Source organism: Alligator mississippiensis, chromosome 2 (assembly GCF_030867095.1).
Source record: "Alligator mississippiensis isolate rAllMis1 chromosome 2, rAllMis1, whole genome shotgun sequence".
Classification (NCBI taxonomy): domain Eukaryota; kingdom Metazoa; phylum Chordata; order Crocodylia; family Alligatoridae; genus Alligator; species Alligator mississippiensis.
The window spans coordinates 94,741,586-94,760,846 of NC_081825.1; the positions used below are offsets into that span (position 1 = coordinate 94,741,586).

General features: G+C 47.1%; 1 protein-coding gene across 1 annotated transcript in view; it reads left to right on the top strand.

Annotated features, from left to right (window-relative positions):
• Positions 1-1,099: 1,099 nt before the first annotated feature.
• Positions 1,100-19,261, top strand: part of DCHS2 (dachsous cadherin-related 2) — a 201,443-nt gene continuing 183,281 nt past the window's right edge. The window contains exon 1 of the mRNA XM_006264105.4: positions 1,100-2,878. Within this exon, the coding sequence (XP_006264167.1) occupies positions 1,100-2,878 (1,779 nt within the window). The remainder of the gene's footprint in view (positions 2,879-19,261) is intronic.

Below are 19,261 nucleotides of genomic sequence, written 5' to 3' on the forward strand. Positions count from 1 at the left end.
ATGACTCCTTCCTACAGACTTACATCCCGGTCCAGAGGAATAGGCTCCCTCCAGAGGTGGTACAACCACCTACCCTGGAAATCTTCAAGAGGCGAATGGATGGTCACCTTGCTGGGGTCACCTGACCCATGGGTGACTGGTGCCTCCAGGGTCTGGGGCGGGGGGGGGCACCAGTGGCCAATTGCCGACGAGGTGGTGGTCGTGGGGGGTCTCTCAGTGGCTGATCACAGTGCTGGCGGCAAACCTGAAGTGGCCAGCAGTAGGGCCGTCCCTTGGGGAGGATGAATTGGGGCAAGCACCCTGGGCACCATGCTTTGGGGGACCTGTGGAGCTGGGGAGAGTGGTGCAGCGACTCTGTGCTGCTGCTGGCTTCACATCCTGCTGCTTGGCACCCACCCCCCTGCTGCTGAATCTGCTGCCGGCTTCCTTGTGTCCTGGGGCGGGCCCCGCACCCTGCTCTGGTTGTCTCTGGCCACTGGCACTTGTTTCAGTGCCACCAGTGCCAGTCATGGGTGGGGGGGCACCGGCTGGCACTTCACTCGGTGCCCCCACTTGCTGGCCAGTGAAGGCTAATCTCAGGGAGGGCACTGCCCCCACTATGTCTCACCTGTGACTTGACCCCCAGTTGTTTTTCCTGCTTGGTGCAGGAAGCTGGACCCCATGATCTTCCAAGGTCCCTTCCAGCCTCACAATCTGTGAGCGAATCAAACGCACTTGGGGGCCGCCACCCCCGGGGGGAGAAGCGCTGAGGGCAGGGAGCTTGGCTGCGGAGGGCACTGCTGAGCGGCGGGGAAGGCTGCGCTTGCCCCAGGGCGTCTGAGCCCGCCTGGACAGGGCAGGGCCGTGCCGGGACAGCCGCTTCAAGCCCGGGGGCGGGTGATGGCCCTGCGCTCCCCGCAGCCCGGCTTGTCTCCGCTTTGCAGCGCGATATAGGGAGCTGGGCGGAGATCAGGGGCTGCGGGCGCTCTGCCCCCTCCTCAGAGCTGGGCTAGGGGAGGAGTCCCGGGAGGAGGCGGCGGCGGCGCGGGGCGGTCCCCTCCCTCCGCTTGAAAGGCTGCCCCGCGCCACGGCGGCGGGAGACACACCTGCGGGCGGCGAGATGCGGCGGGGCGCGGCGCTGGCGCTGCTGGGGCTGCTGTGGGCGGCGGGCGGCGGGCAGGTGTACCGCCTGCGCCTGGCCGTGCCCGAGGGGCTGCCGCCGGGCACGCTGGTGGGCGACATCCGCGCGGGGCTGCCGCCCGGCCCGCGCCCCCCGGAGCCGGGCGGCGGGTTCCTGCTGTCGGAGGAGTTGGCGGTGCTGGCCGACCTGGAGGTGGCGGCCGAGACGGGGCTGATCCGCACGGCGCGGCGGCTGGACCGCGAGCGCCGGCCGGGCTACAGCTTCGCGGCGGCCACGCGGCGCGGCGCCGTGGTGCAGGTGGACATCGCGGTGCTGGACGTGAACGACCACCCGCCGCGCTTCCCGCGGGCCCGCCTGCGCCTCGACGTGTCCGAGCTGAGCCCGCCCGGCAGCGCCTTCCGCCTGCCGCCCGCCAAGGACCCCGACGCCGGCGGCTTCGCCACGCAGGGCTACACGCTGCTGCCCGACGGGGAGGCCGAGGCGGAGGAGGAGGAGGGCCCCCTCTTCCAGCTGCGCTACGGCTCGCCGGGCTGCCCGTCGGAGCCGCTGGAGCTGGTGCTGCTGCGGTGCCTGGACCGCGAGCGGGAGGCTGGGCACCGGCTGCTGGTGGAGGCGTGGGACGGCGGGAGCCCACCGCTGCGCGGCTACCTGCGCCTGGACGTGCAGGTGCTGGACGAGAACGACAACATGCCGCGCTTCGCGCAGCGGGAGTATCGCGCCCACGTGCGGGAGGACGCGCCGCCCGGCACCGCCGTGTGCCGCCTGCAGGCCGCCGACCCCGACCTGGGCGCCAACGGCGAGGTGCGCTACGCCCTGGACCCGCGCCATGGTGACCCTGAGGGCTACTTCGCGGTGGACGAGCGCACTGGGGTGCTGCGCCTGCAGCGCCCGCTGGACCGCGAGGCCCGAGCGCTGCATCACCTGGTGGTGCAGGCGCGGGATGGCGGCACCCCACCTGAGGCTGCCAGCGCCCTGGTGAGTGTGGTTGTGCTGGACGTGAATGACAACGCGCCTGCCATCCGCCTGCTCTTCCTCACTGAGACCGGCAGGCCGCAGCTGTCCGAGGGGGCTCGGCCTGGTGACTATGTGGCGCGGGTGACAGTGTCCGACCCTGACAAGGCGGGCGCAGGCAGCACGGCGCTTGCATTGGAGGATGGAAGTGATGGGGCCTTTGTGCTGCGGCCTGGTGGCCGTCCCGACCTCTACTGGCTCTGTGTGCAGGGCCCACTGGACCGTGAGCGCCAGGCCCTGTATGAACTGCACCTGGTGGCTACAGATGGTGGGCAGCCGCCACGCTCCACCCGTCGCGCGCTGCGCCTGCAGGTGGCCGACCTCAACGACGAGGCGCCCACCTTCGCGCAACCCCACTATAGTGTCACTGTCTCTGAGGCTGCCATGCCCGGCACTGCCGTGCTTCACCTCAGCACCACCGATGCTGATGAGCCCGGCTCACCCAATGCTCAGGTGCGCTATGCTTTGGAGGAAGTGGATGGCCCAGGCACACCATCAGCACTGGAGCTGTTCACCATTGACCCGCTGAGTGGTGTGTTCAGCACCCGGTGCCTGCTGGACCGTGAGCAGCAGGCAGTGCTGGAACTGCGTGTTGTGGCCCGGGACCTGGGCAAGCCACCGCTGTCCTCTTCCTGCCTTGTTAACATCCGCCTGGAGGATGTCAACGATAATGAGCCTGTCTTCGAGCGGCAGGTGTACAACACCAGCCTGGCCGAGCATGCTGGGCCAGGCCACTGCCTCCTCCAGGTACCTTTCCCCCCGCTCCTCCTGGGGTGCAAGGGTGTGCCTTGGAGTGGGAGATGGGACAGCTCTCCTGCACTCTCTGCCCTGCCCAGCTCCCTGCCTCAGCTGGCCTGAGGGAGGAGGGAGAGGTGAGGGCGAGCCAGCTGGGCTTTAACGGTGTTTCCCCCTGTACTATAAGACAAGGCATTAATTGGCAAACTAAATGCTTATTTTTCCCTTTTTACAGTTATTGGTGATGCCTCCTGCATCATAAGAAGGGCCATTCACTGGGCCAGCTATCCAGGGCCAGTGTGCAGTGGTTGGTGTGCTCTTGGTGGCCCCCCCTCGGTGCACTCCTTATGGACCTATGACCTTCACTCCCATCTGAGTTTTGTTCTTGTGTAGTCCCAAATAATCAGGTGAAACATCCAATAGCTCCCTCTGTTAACAGGTGGGGTTAACAATTGCTCTGTGGGCCTAAGAACCATGTCCTCAATTTGTGTCAATTTGGCCTGTGTTACAGGGCCAGGGCCAGTGGGCACTGCCCAGTGTGCTCTGCTTGGTGTCCCCCTTTGGTGCACTTGTTTTGAATCTTTGACCTTCACTCGCATTCCCATTTTGTGTTTTTTCAGTTGTCCCAAGTGATCGCTGATGTGCCCTTAGTGGCCCGCTTTATCAAGGGAGGCTTATACCTTGACTTGGTGGGCTTTGGCTCATGATCTGAAATGGCACATGGAAAGGCCTGTGTCACATGGTGGCAGACAGCAGATGCTGAAAGGGAGAGTGAACTGGATATGATATGGGGGTTTTCCACTGTTCCTCTCACTTGCAGCCTCCAGCATTTAAGATCTAGCAAGCTCTGATTCAGAGGCTTAATCCCCAATTTCCATGCTCAGTAGCTACCAGTGCTCCTTTCTTTGAATTTGTCCAATCCCTTTTGGATCTGGCTAAAACTGGTGGCTTCCACCACATCTGATGGCTGTGTCCTAGTTGGCAAATGTACTGAGCAGTGCTGGCAGCATACAGCCTGACCCTAAAGTGACACTAAACCTGTCGCTCATTTCAGCTCCCTCATGGTTCTGGTCTCTGGTTTTTGCCCTGTCCCTGAAAATGTTGTTTGATTGATTGGGGGCCAATCTTCTTGGCAGGCATGCCATAAATTAAATTGTATGCCTTCCCTGAGGGCCCTTCCAATCCCCTTTCTCCTGCATAATCTGCTGCTCTGCTTTCTGCTCCCTTCCTCATTTGCTCCATGCCACACACAGTGAGCTGGAGTGGCATGGGTGCTAAGGCACGAAGTTGGCAGCTTAGAGATTACTAGTTTAAGGCTGCAGCAGAAGCATTCCCAGTGAAGCCTGTCAAACTCCAATGAACCAACAAATTCTGCTAATTACCATGTCACAAGGACACACAATAGCAAGGATGCCACACAGATGTTGCTCATGCCATTTCTGCCATGTTGTTCATGTTTAGTTTAATCCATCCTGCGGAGCCTGCATTGAATAAAAGATCTCAGCCCAATGTGCTTGGCTAAATAGTGAGTCTGCTGCACCATAGTTTTGTAAAGCACTTAAAACATTTTTGATTTTTGTGTTTATAAAACTTTTCTCCACATGGGACTGATACATAGACACAGAGGCCCACATTGTCATAAATATTTAGGTGCCCAAATCAAATTAAAATCAGTAGGGAGTTAGGTGCCTACATAGGAGTTATGCACCTCAGGATGCATCTACACGCATGCTTTAATCCTCAGTAGCTTATTTTACTGTGCATTAAAGCAGTGCATAAAAACATGCTATTACACTAATGCACAGTAAAATCATCTATTGCGCATTAAGTGTCACCTAAAACGCGTGTGCTTGCACTACTGTGCATTAAGGCAGCCTAATGTGCATTAATTTAGTACCTCAAACTGGAGGTACCAGAAGCAATGAGCATTAAGAAAAGTGCATTAATGCTCAGGCAGATGTGCCCTCAGTGCCTCTGTGACCTAGCTGTAATGGTACTTGCTGCTGAATGATGTATCTTGAATCTCTGCAGCAGGAGAGACATCAGACAGCATGCTGTGAAAGGAGCTGAAATTAAAAGAAAAAAGAAAAAATAGGAGCAGTTCTTTCAGTTTTGCAATCCTATCATCTAGGCTTCTCGTCAATGGGCAAAATCAGTTAAGGCAGGAGGGTAGATTTGCACTTTACAGACTAATAATCAGAAATGTGTAGCATGCATGGAGAAGAGTATTAAATAGATTGATTGAATACTGAAGACAGGGAAGGAAGGGAGGGAGAGGAGCGTGAGGAGGGGACACTGCTTGAGGCAGTAAACGAGTGATAAACCCATAGGGACAAAGAGTTCACAAAAGCTAATCCATAATGGAATAAGACTCTGTAGTCCCTGTTTCGACCACACGTAAACCAATACAGTCTGTGGGTGATGATTTCTTGTTTTGCACTTTTGTGCCCAAGCTTGTTTTTAAAGTTTTATTGTCTAAGAACAGTTGATTGAATCAGCTATTGGATAAAAGTGCCAAAAAGCCACATACAAGTTATACAGATGCTGGGGAGCTGGGTCAAACTGACATAATTCCTCTTCTGGTCAAGCGCTTTTTGGTTGGTTGGTTGGTTGGTTGTTTTCCTATGCCTGTCAGCATGCCATTTTATTTGGTTCAGTGATGATGTTGTCTTTGTTGATGGGTCGGGGGCACAGCTTGCATTTGGGTCCATTGCAAGGCCTGGTGCCTCAGTGAGAATAGAAGTTAAGTAGCCTGTTGCTTGAGATGTCACTGGAGACTGGGGGAGGCTATCTATAAGCCAGGATAGGTTTGTCCCCCATGGCTACTTTGTCCAAGTTGACTAATGTTAATAGGAAAAAAAAGAGAGATTTTACTTAGCTATCCCAAAAATAATTACACTCTTGGTATGGTTCAGAATAACTTGGCAAGGCTGTCAAGATTAATGGAATATTTCATAAATATATGCTGAAGCCACTGAAACCATATAAAAAGAAGAATCAAGTTAGGCTTACTTTTTAATTCTTTTTTTTTCTGAGAGAAGTAAATTCACCAAAAAATGCAAGCCTGCCAAATTTGACCAAAATTTGCAGAGTTTTGGCTGAAAAAAAATCCGTGGAAAATATTCTATAAAGGTGGCAATATATTATTTCTGTATTTTCAAACACATTTAGTTTTTTTGTTTTGTGAGTTAATTTTGTTTCAGGCTCAGGGGGGACCTGGTGGCTCCCTATAAGTACATAAGGGGTATGCATCAGGATCTGGGGGAACGCCTGTTCACCAGAGCACCCCAAGGGATAACAAGGACCAACTGTCATAAACTGACCGTTTTATGCTGGACATAAGGAAAAACTTCTTTACTGTCTGAGCCCCCAAGGCCTGGAATAGACTCCCTCCAGAAGTGGTGCAGGTACCTACTCTGGACTCTTTCAAGAAACATTTGGATGTTTATCTTTCTGGGATCCTTTGACCCTGGCTGACTTCCTGCCCCTGGGCCAGGGGGCTGGATTTGATGATCTTCAAGGTTCTTTCCAGCCCTAATGTCTATGAATCTATGATTTAAATTGGAAAAAAGTTGTTTTAAAATGCCTTTTCTTTTAACCCAAAATGATAGAGAAATACTTCATTTTAGGTTGAACAGAAAGTTTTCGGTCAGCCTGAGATTAATTTTTGGCTTGACCTTTGAGCTATAAATATCTGCTTTTCACACAGCACTACTACAGCTTTACCTGTTTAAAATGCAATTCATGTTTTAAATTGCTTGCTCATCTGCTCCAGCTTTTTAATTGCTGATCCTATCCTTCAAAAACATGAACTTCTTCTACACTAAAGTCTTCTCTGTGCAAAATGATACTGTGTTTCCTGTTGTGCTTATGCTATGAGAAGCAAAGAGAAAAGTTGGCAAAATGATTTAACAGTTAATCTATTGCTAAACAGTAAATAGTGAAATATTTTTTAATTCCTTCAGCCACATTAGCATTTTTGTGATAGCATCAGTGAGTACAGCTGCAGTCAGCAGTCCATGGTGCTGAAGGAGAAATTTTAAAGAAAACCAACATCCTTATTCCATTACTGGAATTGATTATTCCTAACTTTTAAGTTTTATTTATTTACACACACATTATGTATTAGCTTTCTCAAAGTGTATAGAATGTAAAAACAAACAGCAAAGAAGCAAAACCCTTACCTCCCATAACATGTATGTGAACTCAGTCATTTTTTTAAAATGTGCTTCAATCTAGTAGGAGAGGAGAATACATTTTTGCATGACTTGATAGAAAAATCATTGTACTGTACCTATATGCAAGATACATTAGCACCATTACTTTGCCTCTGTAATTCTGAGCAGAATTTAGGAAAAAATACTAGAAATCAAAACTGTAGGCAAAATGTTTCTAAAAAATAAGAATCAGCCCCAGGGCCTTGTGTCACCCCCATGCACTGGGATTGGGTGCCAGGGCCCTGCACTGCCCCTGTATGCTGGGATCAGGCCCTGTGCCACCCCAACACATATGATCCAGTGTGCAGAGCCATGCTCTCTAGCCATGGTACTCTCCACAGGTCCAGAAATTTGTTAGCAGGGAATCAGTGCCGCTGCTCCTTCTGCCACCAATTTTTTGGACTCGCTGGCCAAATGACACAGCATTGGATGCCAGATCTGGCTTATGGACACAGGGACTGAGTGCTCCTGGTCTAGTCAGTCATTCACCAATCTGTATTTATACATACAATTGTTCCATCCTAAGTGAAGGACTTTGCATTTGTCCTAATTATATTTTGTTCGATTAATTTTGGAATATTTTTCCAGTGCCCTCAGGGTATGATGCCATAATATAATAGTTTGCTTGGATGTTGGGTGGTAGGTAACGATATTAATATTATCCTTATTCTGCACTGGATGGTTTTCAGTGTATGTTTTAAGTATATGTCAAGTCTATGGTTTTAGAGAAGGTAATTAACTATGTGACAGAAAGTTGGATGTTATAGTGTTTGTATTGTATAATGTATCCTAAATTACATCCTGTATGATAACGCACACACTATATAATTTTACAAGATATGTGGGGATGCACTTCTTGATATGAATGGAGACTGTAGTTTCTTTTATATGGTATTTAATAAATTTGCTTTGGTAGGTAATATGTACTTCATTATCAAGTATCATTCACATACTAATTTAATAATCAAATTTCAGCAACTAAAATATTTCATATAGATACATGTTTCAGAACAGTGTGTTTAAAGTATATAGACGGTTGTATACAGTGTACTCTGTTTAAGTGCATGGCCTCAGGACTAAAAAATGGCTGTGCACTTACCCAGAATATGTACTTATCTAACCTTAATGTAAAATATACTTATTCAGTACACAGCGCCCTCAGTGCTCTGGTGGTATCAGCTCTGAAACTGACTAAGCTTCCCTCATTTTATGGGCTTGCAATAGTCAATTTCAGGGCTTCTGTTAGATGCCTTGGGGAAAAAGGAAGCTAGTCCGTTTCAGGCCTGCAGATCTGTTGTAAAGGATGCTCATTAAGTACACAGCCCTACCAGTGAAGTAGCATTAGCAGTTCTGGATCTGACTCGCTTTTTCACAGCTTCCAGTAGCAGCCTTGAAACTAAGTACTTGAAGTCTTGATTATTTGAAGGGAGCTTCCATGGTTTCAGTTTTGTAAATACCATATTTTCCCAAATCCAAAATGGCTTTGAAGTCAAGATGACCCTACAATAATTACATTTTATACATGGAAAATGTATATATTTGTTACAATTTTTCCATGTATAGAATTTAATTATTGGAGGGCCATCTTTAAATTTGTTCCCCCTGCTGCTACAGTGAGGAAAGCAGGGACAGGAGGGCAGGCAGTGGGGGATGGCAAGCGGCCTGACCCCTGCCCTTTGCCCCTTGCTGCTCATCACTTGTGCCCCTTGCAGCCTGCACTGTTGTCTCCCTCTGCCACCTGCACTGCCTGCTGCCTCCTCCTGGCATTGGCTTTCCCCTCTGCCTGCCCCCTGGACCCTTTGCTCCCTCACTGCTTACTGTCAGTTGTGACTCAAGTCCTATTTGGGCCTGGGACATGGAGCACATGGTAGCTCTGGCCCTGACCTGGCCACACAGCAACAGCTGTAGTAGTGGCAGCTCTGTCCCCAGAATGCCAGAGCTACTGTCGCTGCTGCTGCTGCTGCTGTGTGGCAAGGCTGGGCTGGGGCCAGAGCTGCAGTGTACTCCATGTTCTGGACTGGAATAGGGATGGAGCTATGACTGATACTAAGTGTGGATGGAGAGGGAAGAGGTGGCAGGGGGCAGAAAAGGGGGCAAGCAGAGGAGAGGGCAGTTGGCTGTGGCTTTGAGTCCAGTGCCAAAACCAGGTCAGGGTCAGAGTTGGTGCCACCACAGCTGTTGCCCCCCACTCCACCTTGTACTTGAATCTAAGACAGGAGGCTTTCCCTGCAGAAGCATCTTCAGTTGGTGTGTGCTCTTCCTGGATGGAATGAATAGGTGTCATATTCATTTTTTGGGGGGTGTCATATTCATTCCATCCAGGAAGAGCACACATCAACTGCAGATGCTTCCTCAGCCCTATGAAGGGTATTTAAACCTGAAAGCTTGCTAAGAAGAATTTTTCCAATTGTTTGAGTTGGTCTAATAAAAGAGATCAGATTTACCCAAAGAACCTTGTCTGCCTGAAGTAGTTTATGCACTTCATAGACATACAGATGGCCAGAGGTTGTTACCCTGTAAGTTAGGGAACAAAATGGGACTGGCATTACATTGGATAGTAAGGAGTTATGCATATTGGGCAAGTACATATAAACTTACTCTGCGTAAGTTTTCAGTATAGAAGATTTTGCTTGTCAAATTTTGCTTGTCTTTACAGATATAGTGGCTTCAATGGGAGTTTCCTTTGTATAAAGTGAGTAGGTGTTAGTGTCGTATTTGTGTTTTTTGTAATGTAGTAATGCAGCATACAGATGATTTTAAGGCCTAAATCATGAGTTTCAGATGTCAACTAGCAGCTTTTGGCTTTTCCAACTAGATGCCATTGGGCTCCAGGGGAATGTCATGGCACCCTGGAAAGGTACCTTAGCTCCTCTTTTTTGGGGGGTGTCATGTTGACTGCTAGCATAGGGAATGGTTTGGATTGAAACAGGGGTTTGGAACCTTTTTCTGGCACAGGCTGAAGCTTGGGTCTGGCTGTGGGTGTGGGCCAGAAATCTCTGTCCTTCCTCCCCACTCCCTACCCCCCAACCTGTTGTTGCCTGCACTCGCTTTGCATATTCCTGAGCACTCTGCAGTGAGGGAAGCACAGAAGTGGTAGGGAGCTTTGCAGGGGACGGAGTGCTGAAAGGGGCTGGGTGGCACAGTACAGCTCCATATTACTGATTTCCCCCATGCTGCATTGAACTTCTTTACAGGCCAGATCCAGGTTGCAGGCTGTAGGTTGCCAGCCCCAGCTTAGAAGTCACAGCTTTAGCTTTCTAGAACCTGAGGATCTCATTTTGAGTACTATTTCTCTGTCGGGCTACACAGGCTTTAGATATAAGGTGTGCTAGTAACTGCAGCAAAGCCCAGAATTTCAACTAAATCTCTTATGTTGAATTTTATCAGGTTCACAAATATTTTGTTATCATCCATTTTGTTATACAATATAGTGCACTCTGCATTTTTGGCATGTGTAACCTGAACTTGTTCCCATCAGAGGAGCAGGTTATAACTCACAATATAGGTTATAAAAGATATAATTCATTTTATGCTGTACATATATTCTTATAATGACTTGTATCCATAACAGTCTCTTGGACAGAACATAAATAGTGACAAATTATTGTCAGTCATGCAAGTAGTTTTGTTTTATAACTTTTGTTACATAGATTGATTTAAGAAAATATGTCTCTTGTCTTTAGAATGTAGTATTAGTCTTTGAGAATCCAAAAGCTGAAAATGAAGTGTTTTGCTGAACAAACTATATAGACCAGGGGTAGGAAACCCCTGGCATGTATGCCGGAGTGTGGCATGCGAAGGCATTTTGCTTGGCACCTGTGCCTCAGGGTGGACAGTGGGGAAGTGGCTAGGGCTGTGCTGCCAAACAAGTACCGGGCCCCTCACAGCTTCCTTGCCACCCACCCCTGGCACACCAGCATCTCACAAGTTGAGGTTGCGGGTGTTATTGGCACTCTGCCCAGAAACATTGCCAACACCTGATATAGACTCATGAAAATTCTAGTGTTAGGATATCTTGCAACTCTGCATCCTCCTAAAGAAATTATTATAGATCACTTGTTAAAATTCTTTTTTTTTTTTTAAAGAAATACCATTGGCAAATATATATTTAGTAACACAATCTCTGAGATGCGATTTTGCTTTTTTGGCTTCAGGTTGAACATGTCAGCAAGAAAGAATTCAATTTAAAGCTGCAATAAACATTCACAAGTATGGAACATATCTATTTATAGCATACTAAAAAGGCCTTTGGTTTTGCAAAAAATAGGAAAATACACACTAAATATGTTTAAAACTCAAGAGTGTGTATGCAGCTCGTTTAATGTAATTAAATATAGAGAGAATAGTGCAGATGTTCTTTATAGGAAATGCTGTCAACAGGCATAACAGACATGAATATTGGATGAATTTTTTTTCTTATTTTAAAAAGTATTTTTTTCTTTTCCAGAAAGTGATTGTAAAAGGGGTTAGGAATCCTTGGGGGCTGTTTTTGGGGGTTTTTTAAGCCACAGAATGGATGGTGCATATTGCTTTTATCTATGTCTCTTGACACTCATCTGAAAAGATGGGAGGATAGGCTTCCTTTAGTTCATTCAATTGTTGGTCATGTAGGCTAAGTATAGAAATTCAAAAAGCCCAAGGCAAAGTCAATTCAGTCTTCATGATTTTTTTTTTTCTCTAAGCTGTGTAGATTGATGTGATAACAAACCGAACTGATGTTCAGTGTTTGGGTGGCCAAGACAGGCAGAAGCCTGCATAACCCAGGACTAGAGCTTGGGGGCACTCACATGCACCGCCTGTAACGGCCAGGCTGCCTAAGGCTGCTGAACCCAGCTCAGTGGCAGCCTAGGCCTGATTGGCTGCTGGACACATGCCACCACCTGCTGTCAGCTGCAGGGAGGGTAGAGCCAGCAGATAATCACTCCCCAGCCCTGCTTCCTCCCCAGCTCCCGCCTCTGAAAGGGGGGATGCACCTCCAGCCTGACACCGCCCCCCCAGTCAGCATCTGCCTGGTGCAGGGGAAAGCTCCCACTGTGGTACTTCCCTGTAGGGGCTTCCTCCCCAGTGCACTGGGCAGACCCTGGCTGAGAGAGTCAGTACCAGGGTGGGAGGGGGCATCTTTCCCCTCCCCTGTTGGAAGCAGATGGCTGGGTTGGGGTCAGGACTGAGATGATCCCTGCCGTGGGCTTGCTGGGCTGCAGGGGAGGGAAGGGCAAGAAGCCCCCAATTCCAGGGTTTTTCCTCCCCTTGCTGTACAGACCAGGGTTAGGGGTGCCTGGAGATCTGTTCCTCTGCCTTCCCCGTCCCGCTGGGCTGATGGGTGCAGGCAGGAAGCAGGATAGGGATCAGAGGATTTAGCTCACTGGAACAGATAGTACAGCCCAGGGCTGGAAAGCATTGTGGGATGCTGGGGGATTGTGAGTTAACTTGAGTCGGGAGGGGAAGTTCCGTAACTGGTTTAATTTAAATCAGTTATGTCTGCTACTACATCCAACTAGGTTTATCTGAACTGGGTTCAGCCATTTTGAAGGCTGTTTACTGAACTTCTGTTCTGTTACAGGTTTAAATCAGCTTCCAATCACTTAGATTGGTTTATGTATAACTTCTGTCCCTGGCCCTAGTACAAATCATGATTTCTAAGGATTGAACTGAGACCAGTGGCTTATTTCAGGTAAGTTACAAACAGCTATCAAAGCCAGTCAGTCTTCCCCCAGAGTTGAAACAAAAAGGAACCTAGAAATGAGAGTGCTTTTCCATTAGTAGTGTATAGCGTTATCCTTTCCTAGTTTTTATTTCCAATGCTTTTAGAGAATGGTCTACACTTAGACTCTGGCAGTTTCCATAATGTGATTTTTAATTTTTAAAACTCTAATATAATTGGAACTAGAACTGAAGCCTAGATTGAACCATACTTGCTTGAAAACTAGAGCGTAGTCAAGTTGTTGGTAAACATACCATTATAATTCAACATTATTTATTTGTACATTCAGTTTGTGCTGTTTTTGTTTACTTATCCTGAAGCAAGTTAGCCAGTCATAGTTTATCATTAGTGTATTTAGTTTGTGTTGAGCATGTGAATTCATAGCAATTCCTATCATCTATCTTTTCTTTTTCTAAATTCATTTGACCATCCGTTAGCTTTACAGAAATCATTCAGTGGTGCCTCTATAAATTATAATAGCTCTCTAGCAATAAAACCACTTTCATGACTGCGCACACCTTCTTGTAATCCATAAAATATGTGACTTGAAAGAACAGAGCTAGTTTTATGGCTGTTCTATGCTTAGAGCTTACCAAACAGACATGCAGCATCTCTTGAAATCTATGCAGGTTTTTACTACTGGCAAGTGGTATCGCAAGTTGTATAATTAGAAAAAGAGAAAAAGACTTAATTGCAACAGTTTTTCTTCAGATAAGTCTTAATTTTTAAATGAATTTTAGAACTCTATTTTAATTTAAATCCTCTTAATTAGAATGGAATTTAAATGACCCTTTTTGACGATTTTTAAGGGCAGAAAAATAATTATACTTAATAATAAAGATTTAGAAAATCAGTTGTTTCAAGGAATTTAGTTTGTATTCCTCAATGTGATCTTTTCAGTCAGTCATAACTATTTGACACGCATAGAAATATTTTTGGTTTACTACATATGAAGCTCCAATTCAGTGCTTAAAATTCAATGAAATAAGAAGTAGGAGTAGGTGGATATTAACTTTTGCTGATTTTAGTTTGCAATTACACTAATTAGGTCAAGAATCATAAACATGACACGTGATGAATTTTCAGTGTTCAGCATCTGCAAAAGAGTGATGTCCTTATGAAGGGTAGTCCCTAAAGCCCTAGTATACTGCATGTGAAAGTAGCTCCTTACTTGAAGGTCACATGCAAAATATATAACTAGCATTTAATGATTCTTCATGTTTATTTCTGATGTGAGTCAAAATGGACTGTATGTTTTTTGGTTTCTTTTCTCTCTTATCCTAGATGTTATCATGAGATAATAGGTTAATAGATGTTATGAGCTGGTGTCGGTTCAGAGGGAGATAGTGTTAGTAGACTCTTCTTTACTGAAAAAGGAAACAAAACTGTTCATTGAGAAATAAGCATTCTTTTTAGTTTTTCCGCAAGAGTTCAAATTTTGCATAGGAAAACTTCCATTTTTCTTCTAACACTATTCACAAAACAGTATTTTTGAACGGTTCTACTGGGGACCCTTCTACTGACTTCAGTAGTCTTTGATCAAGGCCTAGAAGAAGGAAAGTCATAAGGCAGTAGTTCCCAAATTCATTAGATTCAAGGTGCCCCTCAGAAAATGCCAGCTCTCAGTTTTCACTTGTTGTTTGACTACAAAAAAGTGATGGTGCAATTCTTCTCTTGCAAAGAATTTGGAAAGCCCATAACAGGTCAGAATGTTTTTAACACTACAGGCTGTATCCAGACAAGTGTGGCCGTGCAGTATGTGACACCGCAGACATGTCTGCAGTGCCACCTACCGCATACACAGATGTTCTCCATGCTACACGGGAGTGCTGCCCATCCGTACACTGCTCTGCTTTTATTTTCCGTAGGTTTTTTTTGACCCCAGCCTCCCCTACCCCACCTGAGGTAACTTGCTGCATACCCCAAAGCATGCATGGCACGGGCATTCCCCGAGGACAAGTAGGGGCAACGCTAGGTGTGCTGCTGCTGTTCGTCCTTTGGGAACCAAACGTCCATGCCCCTATTTGAAATCTTTGGTTTTTGTGGTGTGAATTGTGTTTTCATCCCTAACAGTTATAGCATTTTGTTGAACCTTGCAGCACCCTTGAATCACTGTCCAAGTATGTGCGGATGCGTCAGTTTGACAGTCTCTTGATGGAGCTTGTGACCTGGCTGATTGTATGTTCTTAGCAGTTGACAAGATGGAACGTATAACCTTTAAATCTTTCTGATATGATTTTATTTCTATTAATGAATCAATGTATCAAAATATTAATAAATGAATGCAGCAAACATGCAAATGAAAACAAGGAAGTGTTTTTAGTTGCTTATTTTTCTAGACGTTTATGTAGCATGCAGCATTTACTAAGGGTCCAGTGAGTGTTCATTTTCAATTACTAGTTGCTGCACTGATGGCTGATGAACACTATTGAACAGAGTAAGATCCTATTTGAAAATGTAATGTTTTTGCTGGTGTTTAACTTTATGTGAAGAGCTGACTTCAGCAGGCTTTTTTTTATAGCACACATTATTAATTAGTTTAAAGGACTGGGTATGACCTGTCTATTCATTTGTCAAGTATTAATATCAGTTTATTATTCCTACAGAGAGCCATAAACTACCATGTCAGTAGACAGTGAAGTCTTGGTCTTGGTTGGAAGGTTTTAGAGCACAGGAGAAAAAATATGAGCTGGACACTTTTAAATTAAAGGTTACCATAGGAGATGGTCTGATACTTTACAGAATGAGTCTTTATTTTCTAAGCAGTGATAGGAGCAATTCATTCTTAAACAACAAACTTTATGGGCTTGCTAGGAAAATGTCATTGATTTAAAGAATCCACATTTTTATATACAGCTTACAAGTTTGGTTTAGTGCCTATTCACAAATTTTATATGGTTTATTTCAGAATACTTGTGGAAAGCTAAGAGAAATCTGCTCTGAAACACTTAAGTTGCAAAGCTCAGTGCAGAGCTGGAGTCACTGTAAATAGTTATAAAATGAAAGGCAACATGAGCAGCTTCATAATAAGCAGAAAAAGGGAATTGGATTGTTTAAACAAATATCTTGCTCCCACTATAGGTGTCCACAACAAACAGGTACAGGTACTACAAAATGGCCTTTGTATTAGTCATTGTTAGTGGTAGTCAGATAAAGTATTCTGTGTTGGCAGTTGAAAATGTATTTAGTGTGTGTACAGTGGCATATGGTGCTTGAACCTGAATAAGTATTGATATTTGCCAGTGTGGTCAAGAGATAGGGCCTAGTCTTATTTATGTAGGTGCTGTCCCCTTATTACTCTGGAAACATGAGAAGGTAGATGTGACAGTTGATGGAGTGGGAAGATAGCTGCAGAGCAGAGGGTACAAACATTGACAGGTACCATTCTGGCTGGACGTCCCTTCTTAACTCCAGCCTGACAGTTACGGTGGTATAGGCAACCTGACATGAAATTAATTGCATTGTGAATGACAGTGCAGTTCTCTGTGTCATCCCTATTATGCTGGATTCTGCCTGGAATGGCACTTAGTTCTGAGCCTCTGCTGTGCCTCTCTCATTAAGGCACTGAATGAAGGGGACTTCTACTTGGATTCATCTACTCATTGTTCAGGACTTGCCACATTAAGGAACGTCCTACGGGACTTAGGAGAAAAGACAAACTATTTGTGATTAACACCTCACACACACACATTCTAGAAATTGATAGAAAATTGTATCTTTGCTATTAAGTTCTCTGAGGTTGGGTCAATAAACTACAGAAAAGAGATGCAATGGATTTTTAAAGTGTTTCATGCAGAAACATAATGACTTCATCCTTTCTAAATTTTTAGGGCACTTTCACAAAGATGAAATTGATCCCTTATTTTAGTAGTACCAAGCTAGTTTCTCACTCCTGTGGTAAATGGGGTATTGCAAGGATTCTGCTCATCAGAAATCTGCCCAGAAACTCTGCGTTTCAGTGCTGCCTCAGAAGATGTGCAGACAGGTGTGCATCTCTGTATTGCATTGTGCATAAAATCAGCATATAGTATATACAAGCAAAGTAAACTGTAAATCATGTATTAGGTGCCTATGTATATTTAGTATGACTACAGGTGCCTAGAAACTGTAACGGCAGTATGTTTATAGATTTGTGCTCTGGCCAGCCCACACTTGGGTGCAGAATCTCTGGTCAGCTGTCCCTGATGATTATGAGGTTTAGTATATGCAGGCATGGGCAGATTTAGGATTTTGAAAAGTGAGGTGTAAACCATCCGCCCACCTCCTTTTGCTGACTGGGGTAGTAGTCTGCCAAAGCAGGATCCAAGCTCTGCTGGACTCAGCTGCCCTGGGGTGAAGGCAATAGGGCTAGGGACAGAAGTTACATAAACTGGTTAAAGCGATCAGAAACTGGTTAAAACCTGTAATAGAGCATAAGTTCAGTGCACATAAATGTTCAGCCACTTTCAAAATGACTGAAACTGGCTTAAGATTAGCCTGGTTGAATGTAGTATCAGACTTACTATTTTGGGTCAAACCGGTTTATGGAATTTCTGTCCCAGGCCCTTTCCTGGTTTAAGTTAAATCAGAGTCCTCCAGCATCCCAGCATGCTCTATGTGCTTCAGAGAGCAGGGTTGGCCCCATCCCTCTCCTCCTTTGCTGGAGCTTCAGCTGGCTGAGAAGGAGATGGAGACTGCAGGTAGGGTCTGCCTGGCAGGGGCACAGCAGTGTCTGCCTGGCTTCCCCCTTTCCCTACCCCACTGCTCACTGCTCAAGCAGGGATTCTCCCTCCCTCCCCTCTCCCACAGCATGGACCCCAGCTAGCATCTGGTCATGGCCATGCCACCCCCGTGCTAGCTGATGCCGAGAGATGTCTGTGTGTGTATCTCTCCAATTTCACTGGAACAAAGTCAGACAGAACAGTGTCCGCTTAGGGCTTTCTGGAACTAATCAACAGGTCAGCTGCTAATGTCCCTCCATTCTTCCTTACAAAAACGCCTTGCAAAAAGCTGTTCAAGAAGAGCTTGAACTAATGAGAAAGAGGTTTTTGTTTTCTTGATGGGCTGATAAGCTTTGTGTTCTGATAAGCTCCCTGCTGGCTGCTGGCTTGCTTCAAAGTCTGCAATCTGTCAGTGTTCAGCAGGGGACAGAGAGAGGCGTGAGAAATGACCTGGTTTACAATGAATACAACCTGTCAGTGCCATCAGTTTGCTACAGAAAGTATGAAGAATCAGGGAGAGGGAAATTGAATAGCTCAGTATCATCAACAGATGCATACAGTCCACACAAGCAGTCCTTCCCCCTCCCCCCCCCCACTTTGCCTCAGAGTGCTAGCAGGGGGCGGGGGACAGGGTCTGGCAACACTTCTCACCCCTTGAGTGGTGAGCAAGGGAAAAGCCTGGTGAGGGTTGCTTCTCCCTCCCCTTCCAGGCACACACTGGCTGGGGACTGTGCAGGCCAGGGTGGGGGTTTAAACCCCTCCCTAATCATAGTGTCCTTCTGGAGCCTGGCCATGGCCCTCCCTCAGGTCAGCACTGGAAGAGGAGGGAGACCTTACTCTAGTGGCCCCTAGCTTCTAGCTTGAGGCACTGCAGGCATATGCCTGCATTTCCTGAATCGAAAGGGAATGTCCATCCACTTGAAATTGGTTCAGGCTCAGGCTTTTTGAATATCTTTTCCCTAGCCTAGGTGAGGGAATGGTGAGCAGCCCCTTCCCCACTCTGTGGTGGGCGGCTGGGGAGGCTGCATGTATTTCTGGTCCCGTGTAACCCCAAGCGTCTCCTTCTTCTCCCTCACCTGGATTTTGTGGGTTGTCATACCCTGGGTAGAGCGGGGGTGGGGAACATAGTGCTGACTAATGGAGATTAGTGGAAGAGTAACAAGGGAGCTGGACACCAAGGCAGCTGTGACTCATGGAGGCAGTGGCAACTTCTGGCTGTCACTGGTGTAACCATGTGGCTGCTGCAGTAGCTATTAGTTTTCTGCCCCTTCCCTCCATTAAGTTAGCACTTGGGGCTGCTGCCCAGTTGCCCACCTTTGAAGCCATGACAGCAGTAGCTTAACAGCCCCCAGCACTCCAGCTGCTGCTGCTGCTGGGGCAAGGGTGTGTGGGTGCAGGCTCTAGCTGTTGTGGCTGGGGGACATGTCTGCAGGGAGGGAGTGGGGTGCAGGGCCTGGGTATCAGACTGGGAGCTCCCAGGGAGCCTGTGCTGCTGTGGCTGCTGCAACTAATGTACGGGGAGCCTATCCTCCAGCTGTAGCAGCTGGAGTCTGCACCTGCATCCAAGCCACAGCAGCAGCTGGAGTGCCAAGAGCCCAAGCCATGACCAGGTAACACCACCACTATCTATCACACTCCAGCAGTCAGTTCTGCCTGACCCCCACACCTATCCCCATCCCACTCCCCCCATGATGTCCTGTGCCTCTGCTCTGGGTACACTACATTGGGACAGCATTGGAGAGAGCCCAGAGGAGCTGGCTCCCTCACAGCTACTCTT